We start from the raw sequence: 24,837 nt of genomic DNA, 5'->3' as shown, positions 1-24,837 counted from the left end.
TTATTTTGAGCTAGCAGATTTGCCTATTGATGGTCCACATGAAAGAAAATGTCACCTACAGTCAGTGTTGGCATATGCAGTTAACATATATGGCCATTCTAATCATCCTTAATGTTAACACAGGGTTGGGTCACTTTTGGGATTTTTGCAAAAACAGTTGCTAAACTGATACTTTTAAATGGTTAGTCAGCATTTATTGATATAGCAATTTACAGCAGCCAAAAGGTGACCAAAGTGCTTTATCATAAAATCAAGAAATAAGATTCCTTATAATAAAAGCAAACATGCAATGTAATTAAAGAAAAAAGCACATAAAAGCAAAACGTGTCCATGCCACTAGGTATCGAAAGCCATTTTAAATAAATAAGTCTTGAGCTGTGATTTTAAAAAGTGCTACATCAGAAATCGTGCGTAAATCAAGGGGTAACTTGATCCACAGTTTGGGGCCAGTTACGACAAAAGCATGATCACCCCAAATGTTACATTTTGACCCCAGAACTTCTAAATAAAGTTGACCAGAAGGCTGCAGTGACACATGGTAAAATTGATTCTAAAACTAACTGGAAGCCAGTGGAGTGACTAAAGTACAGGTGTAATATGCTCACATCTGGAAGTGTTCGTTAAAAGATGAGCAGCAGCATTTTGCGCAAGTTGAGTTGTGCAAGAGAAGACTGATCTCCAATACAAAGTGCATTACAGTAACCAAGTGTGGAGCTGATAAAGACATGACTGGACATCTCAAGATCACATCTACTGAGGAAGGACTTACTTAAAGTAGATGATGTTGCTTGAAAAAAAGCTTGCTTTGACAACAGAGTTTCTGTTGATCGATCCTCAAACAGCTGGTTTTAAATAATTAGCCAGAGCACGAAAGTTTGACTGTACAACATTCACATGCCAGAATGTCCAACCACAACAGTCTGTTTCACTGTCATTCAGGTAAAAAAAAAATAAAAAATTGAGACAGCCACTGCTTTATATCACAAATACAATCATATAATGAAGTCAGTGCATTGCTTCCATTCATTCTCATAGGTAGATAGATTTGCAGAATGTTTGCAGAACAATGAAAGGACATGTTGTGCTTGGGTATGACTAACCCTTAAGGCAACATGTACAATGAAACCCCAATAAGGCCAAGAATAGAACCCTGTGGCACTCCACAGGAAAGAGGAGCATTTGAATGTCATTGTGTAAAAAAACACAACAAAACTGTATGTGTAACTCGAAATAGTGTTTCTGCCTGAACCCATAGTGTTTGTCTTTCTCTGTCTATAGTCTGGCCTACTGCTCTTTGTGTCTATAGCCTGGCCTACCGCTCTCTGTCTGTCTCTCTCTCTCTCTTTCTCCTTACTCTGGTATACCTCTCCTCCTCCAGCACCTGTCCCTGTTTAAATGAGAGCAGAGGAACTCTTTTCTTAGCTCTGTGCCACCATCCCAGGGGTCCCTGCCTTTTCCTGCTCTATTTCTGAAATGTGCATTGCATGATGGGAAAAGCAGTGGCCTCCCCCACACTCTCAAGCTGGTGCCCACACACATTTTTACTGCGCTTATACTTCTTCATGACTTTGACATGTGCTGAAGGTGTGCTTATAGTGTGTTGTGATGAAGGTGATGGGGTGGAACAGTACATCATGGATTGTGATGATCGTATCGTGGGACCTGTATTGAATCGTATTGCTTTTTGAAATGAGTATTGCTATACAATGAAAAGTCAACTACTACATGGAAGAAATATTGACCTCTTGCTGAAGAATCATAAGTGACACACACACACACACACACACACATATATATATATATATATATATATATATATAGTCATGATTTTCCTTTCTAAATCATTGGTGTCTAGATCAGAAATTTCAGTTAAATATATCATATAGCAGGCAAACACACTGATATTTGAGATGTGAAATGAAGTTTCTAGTGTTTACAGAAAGTGTTCAATAATTATTGAAACAAAATTAGGCAGGTGCATAAATTTGGGCACCCTTGTCATTTTATTCATTTGAATAAATTTAGCACTAATTATTGGAACACAAAATTGGTTTGGTAAGCTCACTGACCCTTGACCTCCTTACACAGATGAATCGTGTGCTACCTACAGTAAAATTTGGAGGTGGTTCCATCGTGCTGTGTGGCCAGTGCAGGTACTGGGAATCTTGTTAAAGTTGAGGGTCACATGGATTCCAGTCAATATCAGCAGATTCTTGAGAACAATGTTAAAGAATCTGTGACAAAGGTGAAGTTGTACCGGGGCTGGATCTTTCAACAAGACAACGACCCTAAACACTGCTCAAAATCTGCTACCGCATTCAAGCAGAGGAACAAGTACAACATTCTGGAATGGACATCTCCCAGACCTGAATATTATTGAAAATCTGTGGTGTGATTTTAAGCGGGCTGTTCATGCTCGGAAACTACCAAACCTTCTTTTGTAAAGAAGAATGGTCCAAAATACCTTCACCCAGAATCCAGACTCTCATTGGAAGCTATAGGAAGCGTTTAGATGCTGTTATTTCTGCAAAAGGAAGATCTACTAAATATTGATGTATTTTTTTTTTTCTGATGGGCTGCCCAAATTTATACAGCTGCCTAATTTTGTTTAAAAATTATTGCACACTTTCTGTAAATCCTTTAAACTTCATTTCTTCATTTATTATTGTTATTATTATTCTAGATATTCATCACTAATATATGACATCAATTACATAATAATAAAAAAGGAATATTGGTCACACTCGGTAGTGGTAATAACGTATGGGTGTTTGGGGGTGGGATTAAATAAGCTTGTCTTCTTCCCACCCCTTTTTGGGCTAAATGCACGTGTATGTATGTGTGTGTGTGTGTGTGTGTGTGTGTGTGTGTGTGTGTGTGTGTGTGTGTACTGATTTATAAAGGAAAATCATGGAAACCATCAGGGGTGCCAAAACTTTTGAAGTGTGTGTGTATAAAATAATTAACATCAAGAATTCCATTTTTTCCTTTTTAACTGTTCTTTAATGTTAAACGTTCACCACAAATTACCTTCAACATAATTAGTGTGATCAGCGAGTTGTACCGACTTGTGATGTTTATCGTAATATGTATTGTGTGATGAAGCAAGTCTGTCACTCCACCCCAAGGAAAGATTGCGCCAAACAGCATAGACTCTGAGGTTATCGATATAGATGACAAGCTTTCTGGTTTTCTCTGTTGTGCACGAGTCAGTGTTGATGTATTGCCACGCAGTAAAATCACGAGTGTAAAACTAATGCTGGTGAGTTTACTGTGCATGCTGCAATGCACTTGTTGAGCTGCCATTAGGGATAAACACACAACAATTATGTCGTTACAGATTAATTTGTCACTTGTTTATTGCAGTGAATCGCTATTAAATGCAGTCTGGTCTGCTACTCGCTGTGTCTTTAGTCTGTCTTTCATGGTTATTCTTCAGATGTTGGAATGGACTGGTTGTCTGCCTGGGTGGTTGCCATCCTTGAGGTGTTTCCATGATGCCGTATTTATGGCAAAGTGCAGCACCTATGCGTGCTCCCAGACTTGCATCTGTTTAAAGTTTGCATCTTGCGAGTTTAAACCTGGTTAAAATGGCTAATATCTACTTGAATGATTCAGTCATTTTGATGATTATGTCCAACTAGCATTCATGTTTGTGGAATTTATTTTGTTAAGGATAACTGTGTGGGTGTGTGCGTGTGGGTGTGTTATTTCTGAAATGTCAAAATGGTTGGCTTACTCTTTTAAAACCTAAAAATGTTTGAAAATCAGTTTAAGATAAGGTAAGTGTTATATTATTGCTTTAGAAAATGTACAAATATGCCATTATCTGGCTTGAATCATCTTGGAAAACATTTGAAAATATATAAAAATAATCTCTTCTTGGTGTACAGCACCATTTTAAACAAGTTAGTATTCATAAAAACAAAGGACTGTACCTGAAGGGAGATGGTGTCTATGGGCGCCGTCATTGTGACATCATAGCAGGTGGGGGGGATATTCCATTCATAGAAATGTCTTGACTTTTTAGTTTTGGATCTTATTGTGCACTCTGTGTGCTGTGTGTGGGACCTTTATGTTCGCACCACAGGTTGTATTGGTAATTACTTTGATCATCAGTTACCTGCTGTGAAAATGCAGAGCATAAACACCATCAATGGTCCACATGGTCGAACTGAAAACACTTTGTCAGAGGATGTTGTCTTGTCCTTTGCTTAAAGCTGCAGTGTGTGCTCTATAGGGTTGAGGTTTGTTTCTTAGCATCCATAACCATCTGTTCATTAGTGTCTAATTACTTGCAACAATGAATCAATGTATTTTTACAAGTTTAGAATGAGCCCTCCCTTAATTGGAGTAAGTGGTTCAAAGTGAGTGAGGGACTGAGATTGAGCCCTGGGAACAGCCTCCCTCATGCCGTGTTAGCCTCCCATGTTGATACAGTAGCGCAAAAGGGACATGCTTACCTTGTTTGCATTTGCAACGCAATCGGAAAACTGAATTAAAATTAAGACGAACTGGTGGAGTCCCCTCAACAGCGCTTGCTGTTTGCTAGTGCAGGCTAACAAGCTTGAGCACCCTAATTTTTGTGAAAAGGAAATGAAAATGAAATTGTGACATCTTGCATATGGCTTGTCACAAGAGAAACTAACGGAGCACAAATCTGCATTGCCAAAGAAGCAAAACAAAAAAAAAAAAAAAAAAGGGAAGGGAAACAAAATAGTCTGTGGTTTGGTGCAATGCAGTCTGCATCCTCACCAACAGATGACATTAAATCTGACACTCTGTAGCTTTAATTGTATTTTTCAGTGATCCAGTGTGGATGTATCATAAAATTTATTCATAATCCATGTGTGCGATTCATCTTCATTTTGTAGCATCATGTGAGATGCATTCAAAAAGTAGCCGACCTCTGGCAGCGGAAAAATACAGTTAAGCCTGGGTCCCACCGAATAATGAACAATGAATAATGAGCCACGCATGGGTGTGTCAGCGATTATTCAAAGAATGACCCACGTTTTCATCTATCATGTATCCACTATGAAGGTGCCTCTCTGTACCTCGCATGCGCCATGTAGCAGTCTCTAGTGAGCTACGACCGACCTGTCATTAGAGCCTCTAAGTCATATAGTGCCATGATAGCGCCATGATAACGCCATATTGGCGCACGTTTAGGCATGATGGTTTTGGTCCAAACCTCCAGCCCTCCCACACCTGGTCCCTTTAAAGTGTGGGTTTTCAATTCACAGATTCACAGCAGCATTTAAAGATGTCACATTTTTTTAAATGCAGTCCAAAAATAGACACTCTAGTACAGTCTCTCGGTTGGGCGCTGTGCGCCAGGCTGCTGTCCACCTGTAATGCACCAGACCAGCTAGAACTGAACCAAGGTTCCTGGAGAGCCGTCTCTGTGCTCTCTGGCTCCGCGGCTCGCTGGCTTTATTTCTTCTGTGGCTTTAAACACACACATACACCATGATCCCACTATAAACTTTATGTTCGACCGTTTATTTCTGCAAAATCGCTCTTTTGCGCACGCGCCACCATTGTCCATTCCTGGACAGCCGCCTCTGTGCTCCGTCTCACTGGCTTAAATTCCATCTGTGGCTTGCTGGCTTTATTTTTTCCCTGGCTTTAAACAGTCATTTTTACACCGTGATCACTTTTAACCTTGTGTTCGTCCGTTTATTTCTGCAAAATCGCTCTTTTGCGCGTGGTACCGTTCTGCATACAGAATGAGGTGGCTTCTTTAATTATATACACCTGTAGATTACTTTCAAAAATAAAAAAAAAAATAAAAAAAAAAATGTATATATATGTATATATATTTATTTATTCCGCAGCTTACAAGTTACCATGATACAACTTTTAACTTTGTGTTATGTCTTCAAAATCAGTCTTTTGCGCGCTTCTCCTTCTATGTTGCCGCACAGCTCGGCGCTGCTTTTTAGCGGCTTCACTGGAGTTATTTCTTCCGCGGCTTTAAACACACATCCACTTCACGCAGTCATCCAAATTTTAACTTTGTGTTCGTCCAATATTGACTGAAAAACCACTTTTTTTGTGAGCTGTCGTTCTGCCTAAATGCTCATTTGGATCAGTGCGCATTGCGCACACACAGCGGAGCTCATGTGATCCATTAACAAGCTATTAAATCAACTATAGATATACTTCTACAGCTAGGAACTGTTTTATCAAGCTATAAAAAACATTAAAAATACTTACTTTAAGCTGTTCAAAATGCATTCCACATGGAGCAGGAAAGAGGAAAAAGCGTCCAGATGAAACAGTCCTCTGTGATTCCAGAAGCGATTAGAGGTGTTTTCAGCATCCAAGGTTTGGCAGAAAATGGTTAATTCATTACAAAATAATTATTTTATATACAGCGTCCAGCGCACAGAGCAGGTGGAATTGTGTGCGCAAGAGGGCAGTCGTTCCAAAAATAGCCTCTCAGGTCCTGCGTAGCTTCCAGGCGCACGGATAATGGTCTTTTAGCAGACTCATAAGCACCACGCAAATGCTTCTAAGCCGTTGCAGTAACTCGTACACAAACTGCGCCACGCTGTTGCTAAATTTTGAACTTCACACGAAACTCCCACGATAGTTGAAGAAACCCTCTCGTAGCAAAGAAAACATGTTGCGTGGCTCGTTATTCATCCTTCATTATTCGGTGGGACCCAGGCTTTACTCACTTGGGGGGTCTGAAATCCTAATCTCCTTTGAAGTAGTCTCCTTAGGATTGCACACACTTCTCCCAGCAGGGCTGTCATTGTTGGAGGCATCTCTGGAAGGTCTCTTTTGGAATGGTGTCCAGCTGGGCTGCTGCATTCCGCACAATGTTTCCTCGCTACTCAAATAGTCCCTTTTTAGTGTTATTTTGATTTTGAGAAACGGCCAACAATCGGAGAGTCGGGAGCCTGATGAATGACAGGAGTGTTGTGTTTGGCCAGGACAGCCTGAATCAGCTGAGCAGAATGCACAGGTGCATTGTCATGATGGAACTTCCACACACAGTTGCTTATGAGCTGCTGGTAGAAGCTTCAGCACAAATTTTGCTGACACTCTCCACCTGCCCAAATGCTGTATCAAAATAGAATGTACCGAACCTGTGCTTGTCCTCATTGTTGATGACGATATGGCGGTCATTCATGACCGAAGTCCGTATTCTGTCACTCACTCAGTCATTTAGACTTGTGGATGGTCTCATGTTGCTGTATCTTGCAAATGGTTTCTGCGTGGTTATCACCAAGCTATTAGCAAGATTTGCTCCAATACTTTTGCTCAGGTTGTTTCGTCATGTTGTGGCAACTGAGAATCCGACAGGTGCTCAGTACACGTGTTCATTCTAAGGCTGTAAAAAGGAGGTAAAAAGTCACACATGTGCAAGAAGGTCCTCTACACCTTTCTGCTAAATGACAACTTGCACGCTTCATTTGTTTCCATGGGATAAAATAAAGTCGGATACTTTTTGAACTTTCCTCATATTCTTGTTTTTAAGTTACTTGCTGTGTGTATGTTTTAGTGGAAAGCACATCGAGTCAGCGTGTCGTGAAACACCGTCAACATGTTTTCTTCATGCTGCACGTTGGTGTTGGTCTGCACGTTCTGTTTGATGGATTTGTGCAGTAGAGTTTTGGTATTTCGACGCAGCTATTTCCACAGTAAATAATGAAACCAAGAGTAACAAAATGGAGCTGCTTTGTAGTTCAGCTGAGCTCAGTCGAGTACCATTAAATGTTTTATGTGATATTTGATCAGATTTTTTGCGCAGTTGCGAAATCCTATAAATATTTAACATGAAAAAAAGTCTCCCCTAGTGAGAGGAAAAATATGCTGTTTTGGAATGGAAGTGGAGTTGCTGTAATACGTTTCACTGTTAGTGGATCCAGGTGTTTTATTTTGGCAGACTAACAGACTGCTTGGGGTAACCCATACATTGAACCAGCCGGGCCTCTTTGTTTGCATAACTTAGTGGCAGCGCAGCTCTTCACTATGATTTGACCTAGCTGCACTTGAGGAGGACAAAGCTCTCTGCTTGATGGCTTTGGAGGAGGCAGTACGATCAATTCCTCTTAAAATGTTCACAAGAGGCTTTCGCGGGACTTTGAGGTGTGACTTGTTGCTGTGTTCTCTGGGGACTCTTCACATCAGTTACTTCTCTGCCTCCCATGCTGTTGCGCTTCCTCGGCTTTATTTGCCACAGAACAAAATGTGTTTCTCTTTCATGTTCAGCTTTGAATGTTTTGATTTGGGGAGCTTTGCCACAATGGGGGGGATGGGGAAACCCCCAGATGTTTATCACCCAGGCTAACATGTTCCTTCCCGTCTTTTACCTATATTGTTCTTTTATTCACTTTTTCCTCTGATAACTCCCCATTTTCCAACTTGTAATTCAGCACTCATGCTGAGATGAAGGAAAGCAGTGGCCTTTGTGACAGTAATCATAGTTTTGCTTTGAGTGCATATTTTTTCTAAGAGCTTATGAAATCACCCAACATTGGTTTTGCAGGAAATGCATCCTTATTAAACTTGAACATATTTGGTTGTTTTTGTTACACCCCAGGGACTGTAGTGAGGCTCTTTTGGATTTACTTGCATTATCCTGCTGGATGACAAATTTCATATTGAAGGCTCCTTGAGTAACCATATCCTGTCTTTCCCAGAAAAGTAGGGGATTTCTGCAGCTCTGTCCTCCGATATCCACTTATGGCTTCTTCAAATTCCTCATCTACCCCATTGTTGTTGTTGTTGTTTTTTTTCTTCTCATATTTTTCTGTTTGTACTGAGAGATTTGTTTGTTCCATGAGAGAGTTCATGGAGTCATGAGATTGCTGGATGGAGGTGTTTAACGATGCCGATACCTTTACAGGAAAATGAGGGTCTAAGTCTTTAGAGTCCTGGTGGTTCCTGTGTTACTGTATGGTTGTGAGATTCTGATGTTAAGCAGTGATGATAGGCAGCGGCAGGATGTCTTTGGTATTAGGTCTCTTTGGAGGATCCTTTGATATTATTGGAATGATTTATTATTTTTTTTTTTTGTCGAACGAATGGCTGCTTGGGGCGACTCAGATGTGTTGCATTGTGAGGGGAACATCAGCTTGTGTATTTCTCTGTACGTGCTGAACACAGGTACCCCGATGCGGAGGACCTGAGCAGTTAGAGAAGGGGATGGCCACACTTCACCTGGCTGTGCCGTGTCGATTGTGACTTTCAAAGGGTCTGGATGGATCAGTTGTCTGCCTGGGTTGCAGAGGTGGATCAACAAAGTATTGAGCAAAGGGTGTAGGGCTGCAGCTATCGATTATTTTTGTAATTGAGTATTCTATCGATTATTTTGGCGATTAATCGAGTAATCGGATAAAAAGTACTTTTGCGTTTTTAAACAACATCAATAGTCCAGGGCTCTCCCTAAGCAATGGCACAATGTCCCTGTGCCAAAGTCTTGACATTTTGCTGAAATGGCGATGGGATATGGCTTTCTGTTCTGTTTTTTTCCCCCCCCGACTTGTAAAAATGTAACCATTTTGAGTTTTTTTTTTTTTTTTTTTTTTAATAAGGTTGGTGGACTGGATCCCTATGTGATTTTTTTTTTATCCCTGTTTCTCTACGATTCAGCAGATGCATTTCAGCAGGAGGTTGAATATGCAAGCCTCGCAGTTACTTTTTCTTTTTTTTATAAGTTACCGTGCTTGTGAAGCATTGTGTGTTGCCCAGAAAAAGCGAAACACTTAGTGCGAGTCTGAACAGAACCCGGCTTCAGCTGTAGGTACCCGGCCGTTGGGTCAGTAGTCACTCACCACGTTGAGCAGACTGTGTTTTTTAATAATAGACAAACACTCTGTTTCGGATGATCAGTGTGGATCCTCTTTCTCTTAAAAGGCTTTATTTTACTCTGTGTCACATTGGAAAGCGGTAGCTTTAAGGGCTAAATTATTAGCTGTTACAGGGCCTGAGCGCATGCTCTAGTCTTCTTCTGTTGTTTTTCTGGGGACATTATAGGGCCACACACAGGCCTGACATGTACTACAATGTTTAAATGAAGCTTCGAGGCACAGAATTTGCCTCGGTCATTATTCGAGTAATCGTTTCAGCCCTAAAAGGGTGTGACTACTTATGTACATGTGATTTCTTAGTTTTCTATTTTTAATAAATTTGCAAAAATTTCAAAAACTTTTTTCATCTTGTCATTATGGGGCATTTTGAGTAGAGTTTTGAGTGGGGGAGGGTAAAACAAATTTACTCCATTTTTGAATAATTTAATTGAATTTAACTTTTATTTACGCAGGTTACTCCCATTGAGATTGAGACCTCTTTTGCAAGGGAGACCCAGGAAAGTTTCCTTTTCCTTACTATGTTCCTTACAGTGAGATAGCTTTTTTGTATCCTTCCCCTAGACCATAATGTTGAACAGTCTTTGTTTTCAGGTCATGTGAGAGTTGTTTAGAGGGTCCCATGTTGCCACTCATTAGAAGAGATGCAAAGAGGGAAAACATTTGCAAATGGCCACCTTACATCCACTTTCTCATGATTGGATTCACCTGTGTAAGGAGGTCAAGGTTCACTGAGCTTAATGTATTCAAATCAATAAATTGATAAGGGTGCCCAAATTTCTGCACTTGCCTTATTTAGTTTAAATAATTATTGCACACTTTCTGCAAATACTAGAAACTTCGTTTCACTTCTCAAATATCAGTGTGTTTGTCTGCTATATGATATATTTAACTGAAATTTCTGATCCAGACAACCAATGATTAATAAAGGAAAATCCTGAAAATTATCAGGGGTGCCAAAACATTGCATACAACTGTAGTTGGTTTTGTTTCCATCCCTGAATATAATATAGCCCAGATAAATGAAGAATAGTAATTATAAATACGTATATAGGACTTTACCAGGAAAAGCAGTAAACAAAATGCACTCTAATAAATAGAGAATTAATGGGAATAATAAAAGTGTAACAGTACACATAAATCCCAAATTAAAGAGCCGATAATGTAGAACAAGATGCTTCACACACATACACACTATATATATCTATATTAATTGCATTGTTATACGCAAAATCCAAAAATGAATTCAAAAGATTTTAAATGTTCTGCCGTATGAACGAAAGTGCCATAACGTTTGTTCTGCAAACACTTAGCAACAGCATTTTGTTTATGCAGTTGCATAAACAAAAGGGTTCTCAGCAGGATTTTTTCTCAGCGTAATTGGACGAAAAAATCACCTTAAAAGGCCGGGGATTCTGGGATGGTTAGGTGTGTGTGTGTGTGTGTTATGGTTTTAATTTACAGACAAACATCAAAGATTTCTAAAGAATCTTTTTTTTTTTTAAACTAAAACTATTTTAATTACAAGTTATTTAATGTAAGAAAAAAAAACATGAGGATTTTCTTGAATAAACTGTTGGGTATAAATTAGCAGTATAAATTCTGATGTTCCTGACACACATCTACATTATTCTATATTTTTGCCTGATGCCTTGAGGATTATAAATTTATAAATCTTTCAGGGGAAGCTGGCCCCACCGTAGGAGAGCGTTTCCCCCAGCGCTCGGTGCGAGGCACACTGCAGGAGAACTTTAAGCGGCTGTAGAGAAATTTAAGCGGCTGTGGGAGAACTTTCCCCCAGCGCTCGATCGAGGCACACTGCAGAAGAAGTTTAGCTGCTGTAGGAGAACATAAAGCGGCTATAGGAGAACTTTCCCCCCAGCACTCGGTGCGCTGTTTGCTGCAGGAGAACTTCCCCCAGTGCTCTGTGTGAGGCACACTGCAGGAGGACTTTAGCGGCTGTAGGAGAACTTTCCCCCAGTGCTCGGTGCAGTTTGCTGCAAGAACTTGAGCGGCTTCGGTTCTGTCAACTACGCCGTCTGGAAGAACTTTAACATTAAAATGGCCATGTAAAAGTTCCATGCCCTTCTCCATGTCTTGCCCTTCAGCAGTCAGTGACAGACTTGCCAAAAATAAATAAATAAATAAAAATGTGGTACCATGCGATTTAAAAAAAAAAAAACTGTCGGCGTTAATTATTTAATGCATTAACACAATAGTAACGCATTAACTTGCCCAGCCATAATATAAATATACACACACACATACAAATAACTACAAAGATTTTCAGATCTTAAAGTGGGGCATGCTGGTCTTACCTTGCTGTGTTATACCACACTGATTTATTTGTGATCAATATAGACTATAAAGTTGAAACCATAAGACAATCTTTTATTCAGTGAGGAGGTTTAGTTGTGATGCTCAGCTTCTCTTCCCAAGAATGATACTTGTGTGTGCGTGCGTGCGTCATAACTGAGAACAATGCATTTAGAAGCTGTATTCCAGCTGGATTTATTTTTGGATTTACTATGTTTAGGCGGTTTAAAAACACATACACACACGTACGTCGTCATTTGACCGTCCAGACTCACAGCTGTTATAAGTCTTACACATCATCCTGTGCTGCATTGTGTTTGTCTTGTTTTATTGCTCCTATGACTTCTCAGCACAAACGTCATTGTTCCTGGTCGTGCACACAGACTGACCTCGTGGGTCTCACTCTGCTTTATTCCACTGATAGTAAAGGAGCCAATCTGTAAGCTCCATTTTATAACACATCGCTTTCTAGCCACTATCCCTCATCTCGCATCTTCTCCCATAGCAACGACCCTAGCGTTATCTCACTTCCATGACAACCCATAGTGAATCCAGTTTGACCTTCACCAGTGATTCAGTGTTTCTCCATCCACCTCACTCCTTCTCATTCCTTCAGTCTCTGCTCCATATTGAAAACTTCCACATTTGACTTCAGTGTGTTCATTTTTTTTTCTCTCTTATGTATCTCACATTCAGTTTTTCTCTCTTTCCACCTGTGTGGGCATATCATCGCTGTTGTTACACAAGCCGTCAATACAGTTGCACGAGCTGATGTCATACTTCAGGGGACAGTCTGTTCCAGTGGACCTGACTGCATCTGTGTTCCTGTCTGTGACTCAGTGCCGCCAGCTTGCAGGCTTGTGCCAGCTTGTTGCAGGTGCAAATCAACCTGAGCTCACCTCCGCACAAAGAACACTTGTTTCTTTTTGCGGGCGGGGCTGCAGGGAGCTGGGACGTATTGATGCAGTAATGACAAGCTGCGAGGGTTTGTTTGTTTTGTGTGTGTGCGTGTGTGTGTGCGCACGGGTGCCTTGCAGCACGTGTGTGTGTGCGCACGGGTGCCTTGCAGCACATGTGCGCTCCTGCCGCTGTGGCCGTCGACCCGTCTGTCATGTCTTTGTGTTGCTGGTATGCGGATATCCTGATCAGTCTTGCGAGGTCTCACACTTTGTTGTGTTTCTGTGCATCAATTTTAGAGCACAGCAATCACATTTTCCAAATTACGGCTCTTTATTTTATTTATTTTTGCTCCATAATTTCGTAATCATATTTCTTAGTGATTGTATGCCTCTGAAGGTTGCAGCCCAGTTTCTGTTGCTGTTGTGTTATGATTGCAAAGTTGCCATGGTAACTGTATGCATCTCCAAAGTGTGATTCTTTTCTCTCCCCCCCATATCATGCTTTGGCTTCATATATTGTGCACTAATGAAATGAGAATTGCCAAGATCTTTCTCAAATCTTTTTTTTTTTTTAAACCTTCATGGCTTCTTTCAAACGTCCCATCCTGCCGCTTGCAAGCCTCGACATGTACAAGTCCTGTGCATGCATCTTGTTCAATGTTGTCTCCTCATTTGTTAATTGATCCAGCCAGTTGAAGCTGCTGACAGAATGTTGGGGTTTCTAATCCTGAAGGGGTGTGATGAAGGATGAGTATCTGTAAGCTGCTTAGTCAGCCGGCTGCTGGCTGACAGGATGCAGCTCAGCACCACGTGATCAGCACACAGGTTGAATACATGCTAAAAACCCAGGCTGTTCTGCAAGGGCTGTATTTAATAAATAAATAAATAGTTTTTTTTTATTTGATAATCACATTTTAAAGTAGCATGACAGAATTGTCAATGCCATCTAGTGGTAAAGTTACAGATTAGTTTCACAGTCCAACAAAAGGGACATCATAATACTGTGTCCTGAATATGTGGAATTCCTTGATTATGTACATTAGTTGAGAATAATTTATAACACTGAATTTATCATGCTTACACAGTTGATGGTTGCTATTTTTACATGACATGACATTTTACACCCTTACTGTAGGTTTAACTACGCTATTATACTTTATACACTAATTACAGTTTTTGGTTATCATGTTAGCTTGCTGGGAACGGTTGGTTATTAACGGCTAATTTAGCTCTTCTACTATAACTAGATTTTTAATGAATCCTCAGTTTATGCGTTCCTTTTAAAGATATCAACATATAGTACCTAAGTTCTTAGGTTTCCATTTGATAGCATAATGATTATACTTTTTATTTTCCTATAGTATGCTAACAGTTACTTTAGATAGATACCAGTACACTCACAGCTTCTGCTTCTATAATAAAATACCAGATTTATAGCTTAGCCTACTAACTATATTTAATTTTACTACAATCTTCTCCTGTGATGTCTTATCCTTCTTATGTCTTGTTATTTATTATATTATATATACCTTTTTCCTGAGCCGTTTGGGTAGGTAGGGAGAGTTCCCATGGGATAAAAAAGCTTTTTAACCTACCATCCCTGGTTCTCAAGACCACGCACCTAAGTGGCTCTACTCTACTCTTTTCTACTCTTCTGTTTTACTCTTTCTTTTTAGATATTTATATGTACCTTTATATACTTGCATAGTTCCACCTTAGAACTGGAATATAATATATAAGATATACCTTACTGAATTTTCATGAATGCCCCGTGGTGGCAATTGTGTGAAAGCATGTGTATTAGTTCACACAGTCGCCACTTGGTGATGATTCAAGGATGTAGAATATACACCACCCTACCTATTGGGGTTCAGGTTACATGTAGTTAGATAATCTTATGTAGTTTTATAGAATCGTTGTGTATCATTTATTAGGTCTACGGTTCAGTGTGAAGTATCTCCTTATACTATCTGCTACCTGGAAGCAGTGAATACCCCATTTAGGTTATAGGTAATGTAGAAATTAACTTTATATATATCCAGAAACTGTGGGATATCTTGATTATATACATTAATTCATGCAAGAACCACCAGGGGGCATTCATGTCATGCAAAGGTGCAGCCCATCATCTATGTAAGTATATGAATTCAGTGTTTTGGTTAAATTCTCAAACCGTTATACCGTCTGCTCTAGAGACACATCTACAAACCTGGAATGACAGAGGTGAAGCACTCACAAATGTCTGCGAAATCTCACATCCAGGAAACACCCGGGTACACTGCTAGTACCCTTCTAATTCTATTCTCAAAAAGGTTGCAGGTCAGCTCATGCTACAAAATTCACGTTTACAAAGGCTGTGCCCACCCGAGTGCCTTTTCTAGGACAGCAGAGCCAATGAGGTTTGTGCCACTAACAATTTGGACTCAGATGTTACTCATCCATCCTACTTTATTGTATTATTTATAATGGACATTAGTGGTGTCAAGTTCACAAAATGTCTGTGTGTGTGTGCGTCGTTCAAAGACTCAGCTTTGAAGACATTGCTGAGTCTTTGTGAAAGCCAGACAACAATAGCAAAGTAGCTAGTTTGCTAACTCTGAGGATTCATAGTCTGAAAATTTTCAAACCAGCGTAACAGTAGAACACTAACTTCACTGACCCCATCTGTATTCATGATGCTGGTCAGTGCTCTAATCTACAGATGTTGAACTCTAAATCAGTTTTGTCCGAAGCCGTGGAGCATGTAAAAGCACATTTAATAAAAGAGCAAGCTTTAGTCAAATATATGGGTTCAAAAACTCAGTCATGGCTCTATAGTTCCTGTGTGTGAACAAGGTTGTATCCTCACCAACAAAAAAGAAAGAAAGAAAGAGAAAGAAAAATTAGCCATTGACAAACTTTCTTGGTTGCCTTTAACAGTCTGTACACTGTTTTCACCGTAAAGGAATTGAATTGGATTTTGGGTGGAAATTGTTTTACTTGAATTGGCTGTGATGTTTATGCAGGCTTTAGTGGTTAATGTCTGCAACCGTATACCCACAATTGACAACATGGAGTCAATTAACATGAACAAATAAGCACATCGTCACTCAACAATAAGACAAAAAACAAAATACTCCAACGTAACACTAAAAAACCAACCGAAAAAAAAAAAGATCTGCTGAAGGTCATCACACCAAATGGGAATTGGATGATGGGTGCGAACATGATCAGCATACACAACCTCAGAAAAATGGAGGACCCTCCATTTGGTTTTGAGAATTAAAACCCTGATCCTATTGTACAGGTAAGATGATATTACTGAAAAACATGATGTGTGAGTTTTGAGTTTTTGTTGGCTCATGTTAGATAAAATTAGTTTTTCTACTAAAGCAAATTGGTTGCTAGCCAGCGTAATTGTGTAAACAAAAAACTGTTTCTATGATGACAGTACACAACTTGCAACAAGCTTACAGTGTGTGTGTGGTAATTAAATGCACTCGCTAATTGCATTTAAAGTCCATCCAATCTGCTCCCATAGATGAAGCTTTCAGTCCCTATTGTGATACTTTTTTGGATGTTGCACAGTTCAGCTGGTCAGCCATATTGTCTTCACTGTTCCACATTTTGGCTTCAGCAGTGCAACAATTTGTATTTCTGTACAGCTGCTTGTCTGTTAAACATCCTCAATTTCCTGCAATTCTAGGAGTGTTGGAAGCAATTGAAACAGCTAGTTGGGAATTGTTTGCGATCAAGTCATGACATGAGTGTGGCAAGCTGCAGCTGCTTTCAGTAAAAGTGACACACACAGAAATGGGTCATTTTTGTCAAATTGGGTTGTATTCAGGAGGCATCACTTCAGTGTCTGTAGGATGTATTTGGCTGCAAACTTTAATATCTAATTTTAAGGCTATCGTGGCTTGATGAATAGATGCATTATATGACTTCTTTAACAATGAAAGTTTGGGCAGTATGTGAGACGTTTGGACTTTTTTTTACAGCAGCTGATGTATCATCCTCTTACAGATTCCTTCAAATATAAGTTCTGATAAATTTTATTGATTAGTTAACCCTGCACTTGTAGGTTTACTGTATATGAGGATTTTCAACTTTTTTTGCCACTGTAAAGAGAATGCGTTGGGATTTGAGACTATTAATGAAATATATTTTCTCAAAAAAAAAAAATCAAGAAAGGTAATTGACATTTTTCTGTCATGTTATATGACAATTAACTGTAAATATCTGCAAGTTCATTTGAGACTTTAACATCCCTCATTCTTGAGGGATTGTTGATTTCACTTGCAAAGTAAATCAAGCCAATCCAGTGATTAATTCTCTTTACATTACTGTGCACACTAACCTTCTCATAATAATACATATTGTTGTCCCTGCTGCATGTCACCTTTTCCATGTTTGTTTTTTTTCTGTTGAGCTATTAAACGTGACACTCGCTCTGGTGCCAATTCTGTGTTGAGATTTGTCTCATGCCTGTTGTCTGACATTGAAGTCACTCCAAAGCACGTTGATGGGAAAGAATTAGCACTAAAGTTTGCACTTTGGCAGTACTCCTGATTTTTCTAACAGAAGGCTTTGTGATGGGTTGAGATGCACCCATATGAGGCAGCTGTCTCAAAAAAAGAACAAAAACAAGGCTATGAGATTACAGATGAAAAATGTGATATGCTCAGACTTTGCACTTCAGTGAGTTGGCCTACGCAGCCACAGATGTCTAATACTTACATAATGTAGCATTTTGAAAATATTAATGGAAGCATTATCAGCAACAGAATTGTTTGTGTTGCATTTTATTTGCTTGCCATGCTTTTTTGAGATGACATCAAATATTGCACAAATTTGTCGACACTGAATTAAGGATATCACTCTGAGCTGGTATCAGTATAAAGCCTGATTCACAGATAATTATAAACTTCTTGTTTCTCTGTGTTACTGCTCAATCAGAGTATGTGACCACATCACAGTGCATTTTAACTCTAATTTCTCAATCCCATTGAAAAATCAAATAAGTCCTATGTAGGCCCTGAGGCATGATTATCCCTTAATTCTGTAGCATGGAGTGCATGAGAGCCTACAACTGTGGATGGGGTGTATCTACCTTGTCCACCCAGCTGTAATGGGGTACCAGCCATGCCTGAGGATGAAATCTGCAGTGGACTGGCACCTTGTCCCATGTGTAGTTATAGAATCTCCTCTACTTCTCACTACAGTATCCATGGATATGGTCCAGCACCATTGGGCCTCAGAGTTTGTTTAGAACTTACTTGCTTTTTGAATGAGTCAAAAATCACATTTTCTTAAGTTTATTTTTTCATGAAAGGGTTTATTTGTAATCTTTAAATGGACAATGGAAGTCATAGTACCTTCTATATATTGCCATTAAATTGGAAAATGGCCAGTATAGTGATGATTTGCTAAATGGTCACCTTAATTAACTGAAGTATTTACTGCCCAGTAGGGATGTGTACCTTTCACATCTGAATCGATACGATACCGATACTCGGTACCTGCGAATCGATACCGGTATTTTTCGGTACCTGTTTTCGATACTTTTTTGGGGGGATACGTGTTTGGTAATTAAGTTATTTTGTATATTTAAAAAAATAGTCAAAACTTTGGAATTTTGAACATTTATAAGTGAAATAACTCCAACATAGACCTTGAGAAAAACGTGTGATAAAGTAAATAACTCAAAAATATAGATTCAAAATAAATAACTGTATAAAATAACAGTATAAAATGTTTCACATCAGTGTCTGCTGGCTTTACAGTAACAAACAACTTTCAAAATAAATAACTGTATAAAATGTTTCACATTAGTGTCTGCTGGCTAACAACTTTAAAAGGATACACACATTTTTAACAGTTCTTTTTAAGGAACATGAGCATGTTGACTTTTTCTGGCAAGAGCCGAGCCCGTTCCACGCTGACTGTGTCCCCAGCTGTCGAGAACACTCTTTCAGAAGGAGTGGAAGAGGCCTGCACACAGAGATATTTTTTGGCCAAACTTGCCAGCATTGGCATTTGGTCATTCTTCTGCCGCCACCACCACAGGAGGTGATTGGTGGAGCTTAGGACTGCTGGAAAGCTCCTGTAGGTCTGCAGCTCTTTCTTTACCTTTTCAGTCACTGAGGGAGTAGTGACATCTGCCTCAGTCAGCATTAGCAGGGCCTGGTCTTCGTCCTCAAAGAGCTGACCAAGTGCTGAAAGCTTCTTTCTTTTTACAGGTGCTGCTGCCTCTTCTCCTTCATATTTGTCATCTTGCAGCACATTTCTTTCTGTCTTTTCTGCCTCCTCTTCCTCATGGGTCACCACTCCACCCTTAAAAATATAGCATACACAACAAGTAATTAAAACAATGTTTGCATTACAACAGAACACACAAGTCTACTTTATGCCCCAGAATGAACAAACCTTGTTTGCACTTAGTGCCACAGCTGCATTTTCTAGGCTGGTCCAAACAGCCTCATCATGCACCCAGCCTTTGAAGCGTGGATCTAGCGCTGTAGCCTCCTCAAGGAAGAGTCGAAGCTCTTTATTTGCTTCCTCCTATAAAAGAACATAAAATTATTTGGTGATCAATTCTAAATGTGAACAGTTGGATGGCAAAATTAATTGAATGATTTACATACTGTGTAGCGGCAGGAGAGGTCACCCCAGACCTTCTCCTTGATGGCTCTTCTGAATGCAGAGTCTTCATCTGTCACCTCGAACTTGGCCCTCAGTTTGTCCAGGATGGGGAGGATCTGCCCTGCCGTAGCGTTCTTGTCAGAGGAGACTACAAGTGTGGATGTGTATAGGACTTTCATGGTGTCCACAAAGTCCTCACACATGCTTATGTCATCATCTGACACCCTCTCTAACCTAGGAGCAAAATACAAAGTATATATGGATAAGGATGTTTTGTGTCAGCAGGATACTTGTAATTAAATTTTTGTCATCTCTTTACTATTGGACTTATTTTTTTAAATCAGTTTACCTGTCTCTGTCCATGGCCTTCTTTATGCGTGGGTCCCTTGCAGCAGCCTGGATGGCAGGGTACTGTTCAATGAATCGCTCTACCATCAGGAAGAGACTGTTCCACCTGGTTCTCACATCCAGTATGAGGGAGTGCTCATCAAGGCCTTAAAGAAGACAAAGACAGAGTTTTGTCCCAGTTAAATGTAGTTGAAAGAAGAGTACAAATAAAATATGTATTTAGATATATTACCATTACAAGATTTTTTTATTCTTCTATAAATTGGCCTTCTTTCACCCACCGAGGAGTTTCTGTTTCTCTTTCAGAACAGGCTTTGCAAGGCTATTTCTTCTAAGCCACAGCACAACAGCGCGTATCCTCCCAGACCAACTGGATATGTTTTTCACAGTGTACAGTTTTTGAGCTGCAATGTTGAGGGTGTGTGCGAAACACCCCATCTTCAACACCCTCATCTTCTTGACAGCTACTTCCATGTTAGCAGCATTGTCAACAGTAACAGCTACCACTTTGGATTTGACTTCAAAGTCATCTAGGATGCCATCTATTTCTTCTGATACAACGGGCCCTGTCTGTGAGACATACACTGCCCTTGTATGGAGGACTTTCTCCCTCAGCTCCGCCTCCACTACATAGTGAACAGTGACAGTGATGTAGTGGTCTTGAGCCACACTACTCCACAGGTCAGCTGTCACTGCAACGTTGTCTACTCCTTTCAGTTTCTCCTTTATGTTACTTTTTTCCACACTGTACCAAGCTGGTACTAGTGTGTTGCAAAGTTCATTTCGGTTAGGGGGGTTGTATTTCGGATTGAGAGCCCTTGTCATCTCCCTGTTGTTAAAAAATAATAATAAAAGCAATAATAATGATAATTAAAAAAAAATCTGAATAACATCATAACGTCATTAGCAAGCCCTGGCCATCGCATACATAATCACTCCTTTTATACAATAAAATAATATACAGTACCTAAACCATGGGGTGTCTACAGTTGCAAAGGGCAACATAGCTTTAACCACATATGCTGTTACAGCTCTGTGACACTCCTTGGCTCTATGGCGAGGCAAAGCCGCCTCCTTTGCCTTAGTGAATGGGGTCACCGTTGCAGCTCTCACTGTAACTGAAGGGCGGGTGGGGAAATGGGACAACGTTGAATGACCTGTTAATCAACATAAACGTGTAACATTAACATTACGTGGAACCGAGCCGATTTTAACCTCAAATGCTTCTCAAATGCCAGGCTAACAGGAACATTTAAGCACATTACTTAGCTTACCTGGAGCTGAAGAACTTGATGCTGCTGAGCTAATTGAAGATGCATCGTCGTCGTCGTCATCGCCTACATTTTTAAACGGAGCCGGTTCTTCTCCTTCCTCAAAGCTGGCTGCAAATGTCCAGCCGCTGGCTGCAGCAGGTTTGCTGGCGGTGACGTTTGCTGCTGGCGCTGGGCGAGTAGCTGTGCTGCTAACTAAGCACTCCTCCGCCTTGAGGAGTATTTGGTGTTTAACCAAATGCTTCCTCAAGTTCGTCGTGTTTCCTTTGTTGGCTTTACACTTTACATCGTAAATGTTGCACAGCGCACTGTCAGCATCCAGCTTGGTAAAATGAAGCCAGACATTGGAGCGCCTGCGGTCCGCCATGTTTCGCCTTTGCACAAAGCAAACAGTGACGTAACTACGTCACTGCGTCCTCCACTCTTGCCAACGCATGACGTCAAGGTGCGTTCAGGTACCGAAATGTGGTACCGACGGACTTCCTGTGAATCGATACTCGATACTTAAGCGGGAATTCGGTCGATACCAAAAAGGTACCGAAATTCGGTACCCATCCCTACTGCCCAGTATACTCATACTGTTACAAATGTGTTCTTGATATCATGAGCCATTACTTTTAGACAATCTGCAGGTCTCTTGTAATGCTGATAGAAAACTGTTTTTTTTTCTTCAAGATAGCTATCATATTGTTTGTTTTGAGCAAAATGAATAGTCATTTATCAGTCCTAGCCCAATGGCTTAGGGCAAATAACCAATGACTCTTCAGCTACTGCTCAAAATTTCAGCTACCTCATTATTTAGATTTGCTTTGATTATAGCAGCCAATTGTGTGCCATATATGCATTTAAACAAAACTGAACAATTGGTTTGATAGCTTTTGACTATACATTGATATATGGATCCTGGAAAAAAAGCCCTTGTAGGTCCTGTGTGTTTTTGTTTGGGGTGAGTTGGTTTTGACCTTTTGGTTTGACTTGAACATCAGCTTTAAAATTATCTTTGAGCTAAAGATTAGCCCAATACCGGTCAAGCCCTCTACCAAAAGTCAGAATGTCTGGAAAAAAAATTCTCTGGTAAACTATTCCAGGCATTGACACCTCTTAGTTTGAAGTTGTTCATCTTAAAGTTGGTTCTACTGTGTGGTGTATTGCGCTTCATATTACTTTCCCTTGTCCTGCTGGAGTTGTCAAGTTCTAAGTGAGGCATTACTTCCTCACACTGGTCGCAGACTACTGACTATACCCCTAGACGAGTACAACTGAGGTTTGTTCAGTGTAATTGTAATTTAATGGGATTCTCTTTCTCGTATAAGCAATAAAACATCATCTCACTTTTTGCTAAGACTTGGGGTTTTGCACCTTTTCTGGTAATCCTGCATGCCTGTTTTCTGTAGGCGTCACACTGTCTTTCCACCAGGTCTCCATGTATACATGTCCGTCACTCAATTTAGCTCTTTGTGTATCTTTTCTTGGCACCGCACATTCAGAAGAGGCAGCCTGTAGGTATATAAAAACACTCACTAGCTGCATGAGCCTCACATTTAGAACCTTTTCTACTCTTGTTTGAAGGCTTTCTTCTTTTTGATTTTATTTTCTTCCCCTTTCATGGAAATATCGGCTGACGTTCAGACTAATCAAAGAAAGAAATGCAGTATGTTTAATTTCCAACAGACATCAGCGCATACATGCTTGAAAAATCTGAGTTTAATTTCAAGAATTTTGTCTCCTTCAGCTTGATATATATTTATTTCAACTTTTATTACTTTTATCATTGTCTAATTTTTGTTACTGTATACCAAAAATACATTCTCATCCTGGTCTACATAGTCCATGTTCCAAGTCTTTTGTCCTGTATGTTTGTCCGTCTTGCATTCCTGCATGAGCATTGCATGCCGGCGTGCTTTCCCTCCTCTTTTCCTTTTCTTTCCACCTTTTTTAGTTTTACTGTTGGATTGTGCCATTAACTGTTGTTCATGCTTCTCGCTGCCTCTCTGTTTCTCTGTGCAGGGGACGTGCTGTTCCAGATGGCTGAGGTCCACAGGCAGATCCAAGTGCAGCTAGAGGAGATGGTTGGTATTCTGAGCTCAAAGCGTTTCAGCTCTGTGTTGTACAGATCAGCAGTATAAGCACAGTGTCCTCATTGCTTCTTCATATGGGACATTCTCTTCAAAACTGTCGACATTTGAGTTTTGTGTGTGTGGTGGGAGGGGTGTACCCCCATATGCTATCCACACAGTATGCAGGATTTCTATGTGATTTGAATTCATTGTTGTGAACATACCTCATAGGACTGAACAGTTGATGAAATTTGAACCAAAATTGCAATTTTAAACTATTACCAAACCACAAATTCTCTGACTATTTTGACATTTTAAACTTATTTAACCAAAGTTGAGTAATGACAATCAATAACATAATTACATGCCGATAATTGCTGGTAATCTCATCCACATGAAATCCTTAGAAGACTGCCTTTCATCATTGAGAAGCTGGATGTCTAGTAACTTCCTACTTTTAAACTCTGATAAGACTTAAATGATGGTTCTTGGTCCAGTGAGACATTGGCATCAATTTGACAAGCTAATGCTTAGCATAGGCTTGTGTGTCATACATCACACTGACAAAGTGAGGAACCTTGGGGTAATTTTTGATCCTGTGTTGTCCTTTGACCTCCACACTAGAGATATTATGAGGACTGCTTTCTTCCACCTGTGAAATATAATGAAGATTTGTCCCATCCTGTCTGTGGCTGATGCTGAGACCCTGATTCAAGCATCTCTTCTAGATTGGACTACTGCAATGTTCTATTTTCTGGTTTCCTGCAGTCCAGCATTAGGGCTCTCCAATTGGGTCAAAATGCTGCAGCCAGACTTTTGACATGAAGCAGAAAGTTTTACCACATTACACCCATTTTGGCATCTCTTTACTGGCTTCCTGTCCCTGTGAGATTAGATTTTAAGGCTCTGCTACTAGCCTATAAAATTATTCACAGACTGGCACCTCCCTACTTAGCTGACCTAATTAAACCTTACATACCGTCCCAGGCTTTGCGTTCTCAGGGTGCAGGACTACTTTGTTTTCCTAGGGTGAACAAAAAGTCTGTGGGTCACTGAGCTTTCTCTTATCATGCCCCTATTCTGTGGAATGATCTCCCTGCATCAATAAAACAGTCAGATACTGTAGAGACTTTCAAGTCCAGACTTAAGGCGCACTTATTTTCCCTTTCTTATGGCTAGCATACTGGCATAGTTTGTTACTATGCTTTTTATTCTTTTAAATTAATTTTATTAGGAAACAGAGCGGGCCACGGCCTCAACTTTTAAAGTCTGAGTCTTTTAGTGAAGTTTAGGGCTAGTGGCCGGTGATCACCTTAGTATTTCTTGTTTTTCTTGTTGCTTAATGCTGAGAAATTATACTGTATTTGTTGTCTTTCTGATGCCTGATTTTTTTTTTTTTTTTTTTTTTTTTTCCTCCCTCTCTGTTTGAGGTGCGGCTCCTTCCAGAGATGGGAGTGGTGTCTGTTTCTGAAACCCTCCTGTACTGTGTCCAGGC

The 24,837-nt window shown here is 40.0% G+C and overlaps 1 protein-coding gene across 7 annotated transcripts in view; it reads left to right on the top strand.

Annotated features, from left to right (window-relative positions):
• The window catches only part of baiap2a (BAR/IMD domain containing adaptor protein 2a), a 243,980-nt gene that overhangs the window by 129,110 nt on the left and 90,033 nt on the right, over positions 1-24,837 (top strand). For all 7 annotated transcript variants that reach the window (XM_034191131.1, XM_034191134.1, XM_034191132.1 and 4 more), the window contains exon 4: positions 23,293-23,354. In XM_034191131.1, coding sequence (XP_034047022.1) covers positions 23,293-23,354 — 62 coding nt within the window. The remainder of the gene's footprint in view (positions 1-23,292; positions 23,355-24,837) is intronic.

This window comes from Thalassophryne amazonica, chromosome 16 (assembly GCF_902500255.1).
Source record: "Thalassophryne amazonica chromosome 16, fThaAma1.1, whole genome shotgun sequence".
NCBI classification, from domain to species: Eukaryota; Metazoa; Chordata; class Actinopteri; order Batrachoidiformes; family Batrachoididae; genus Thalassophryne; species Thalassophryne amazonica.
The sequence above is the reverse complement of the archived record's forward strand: the minus strand, read 5'-3'. Positions and strand labels throughout refer to the sequence as shown.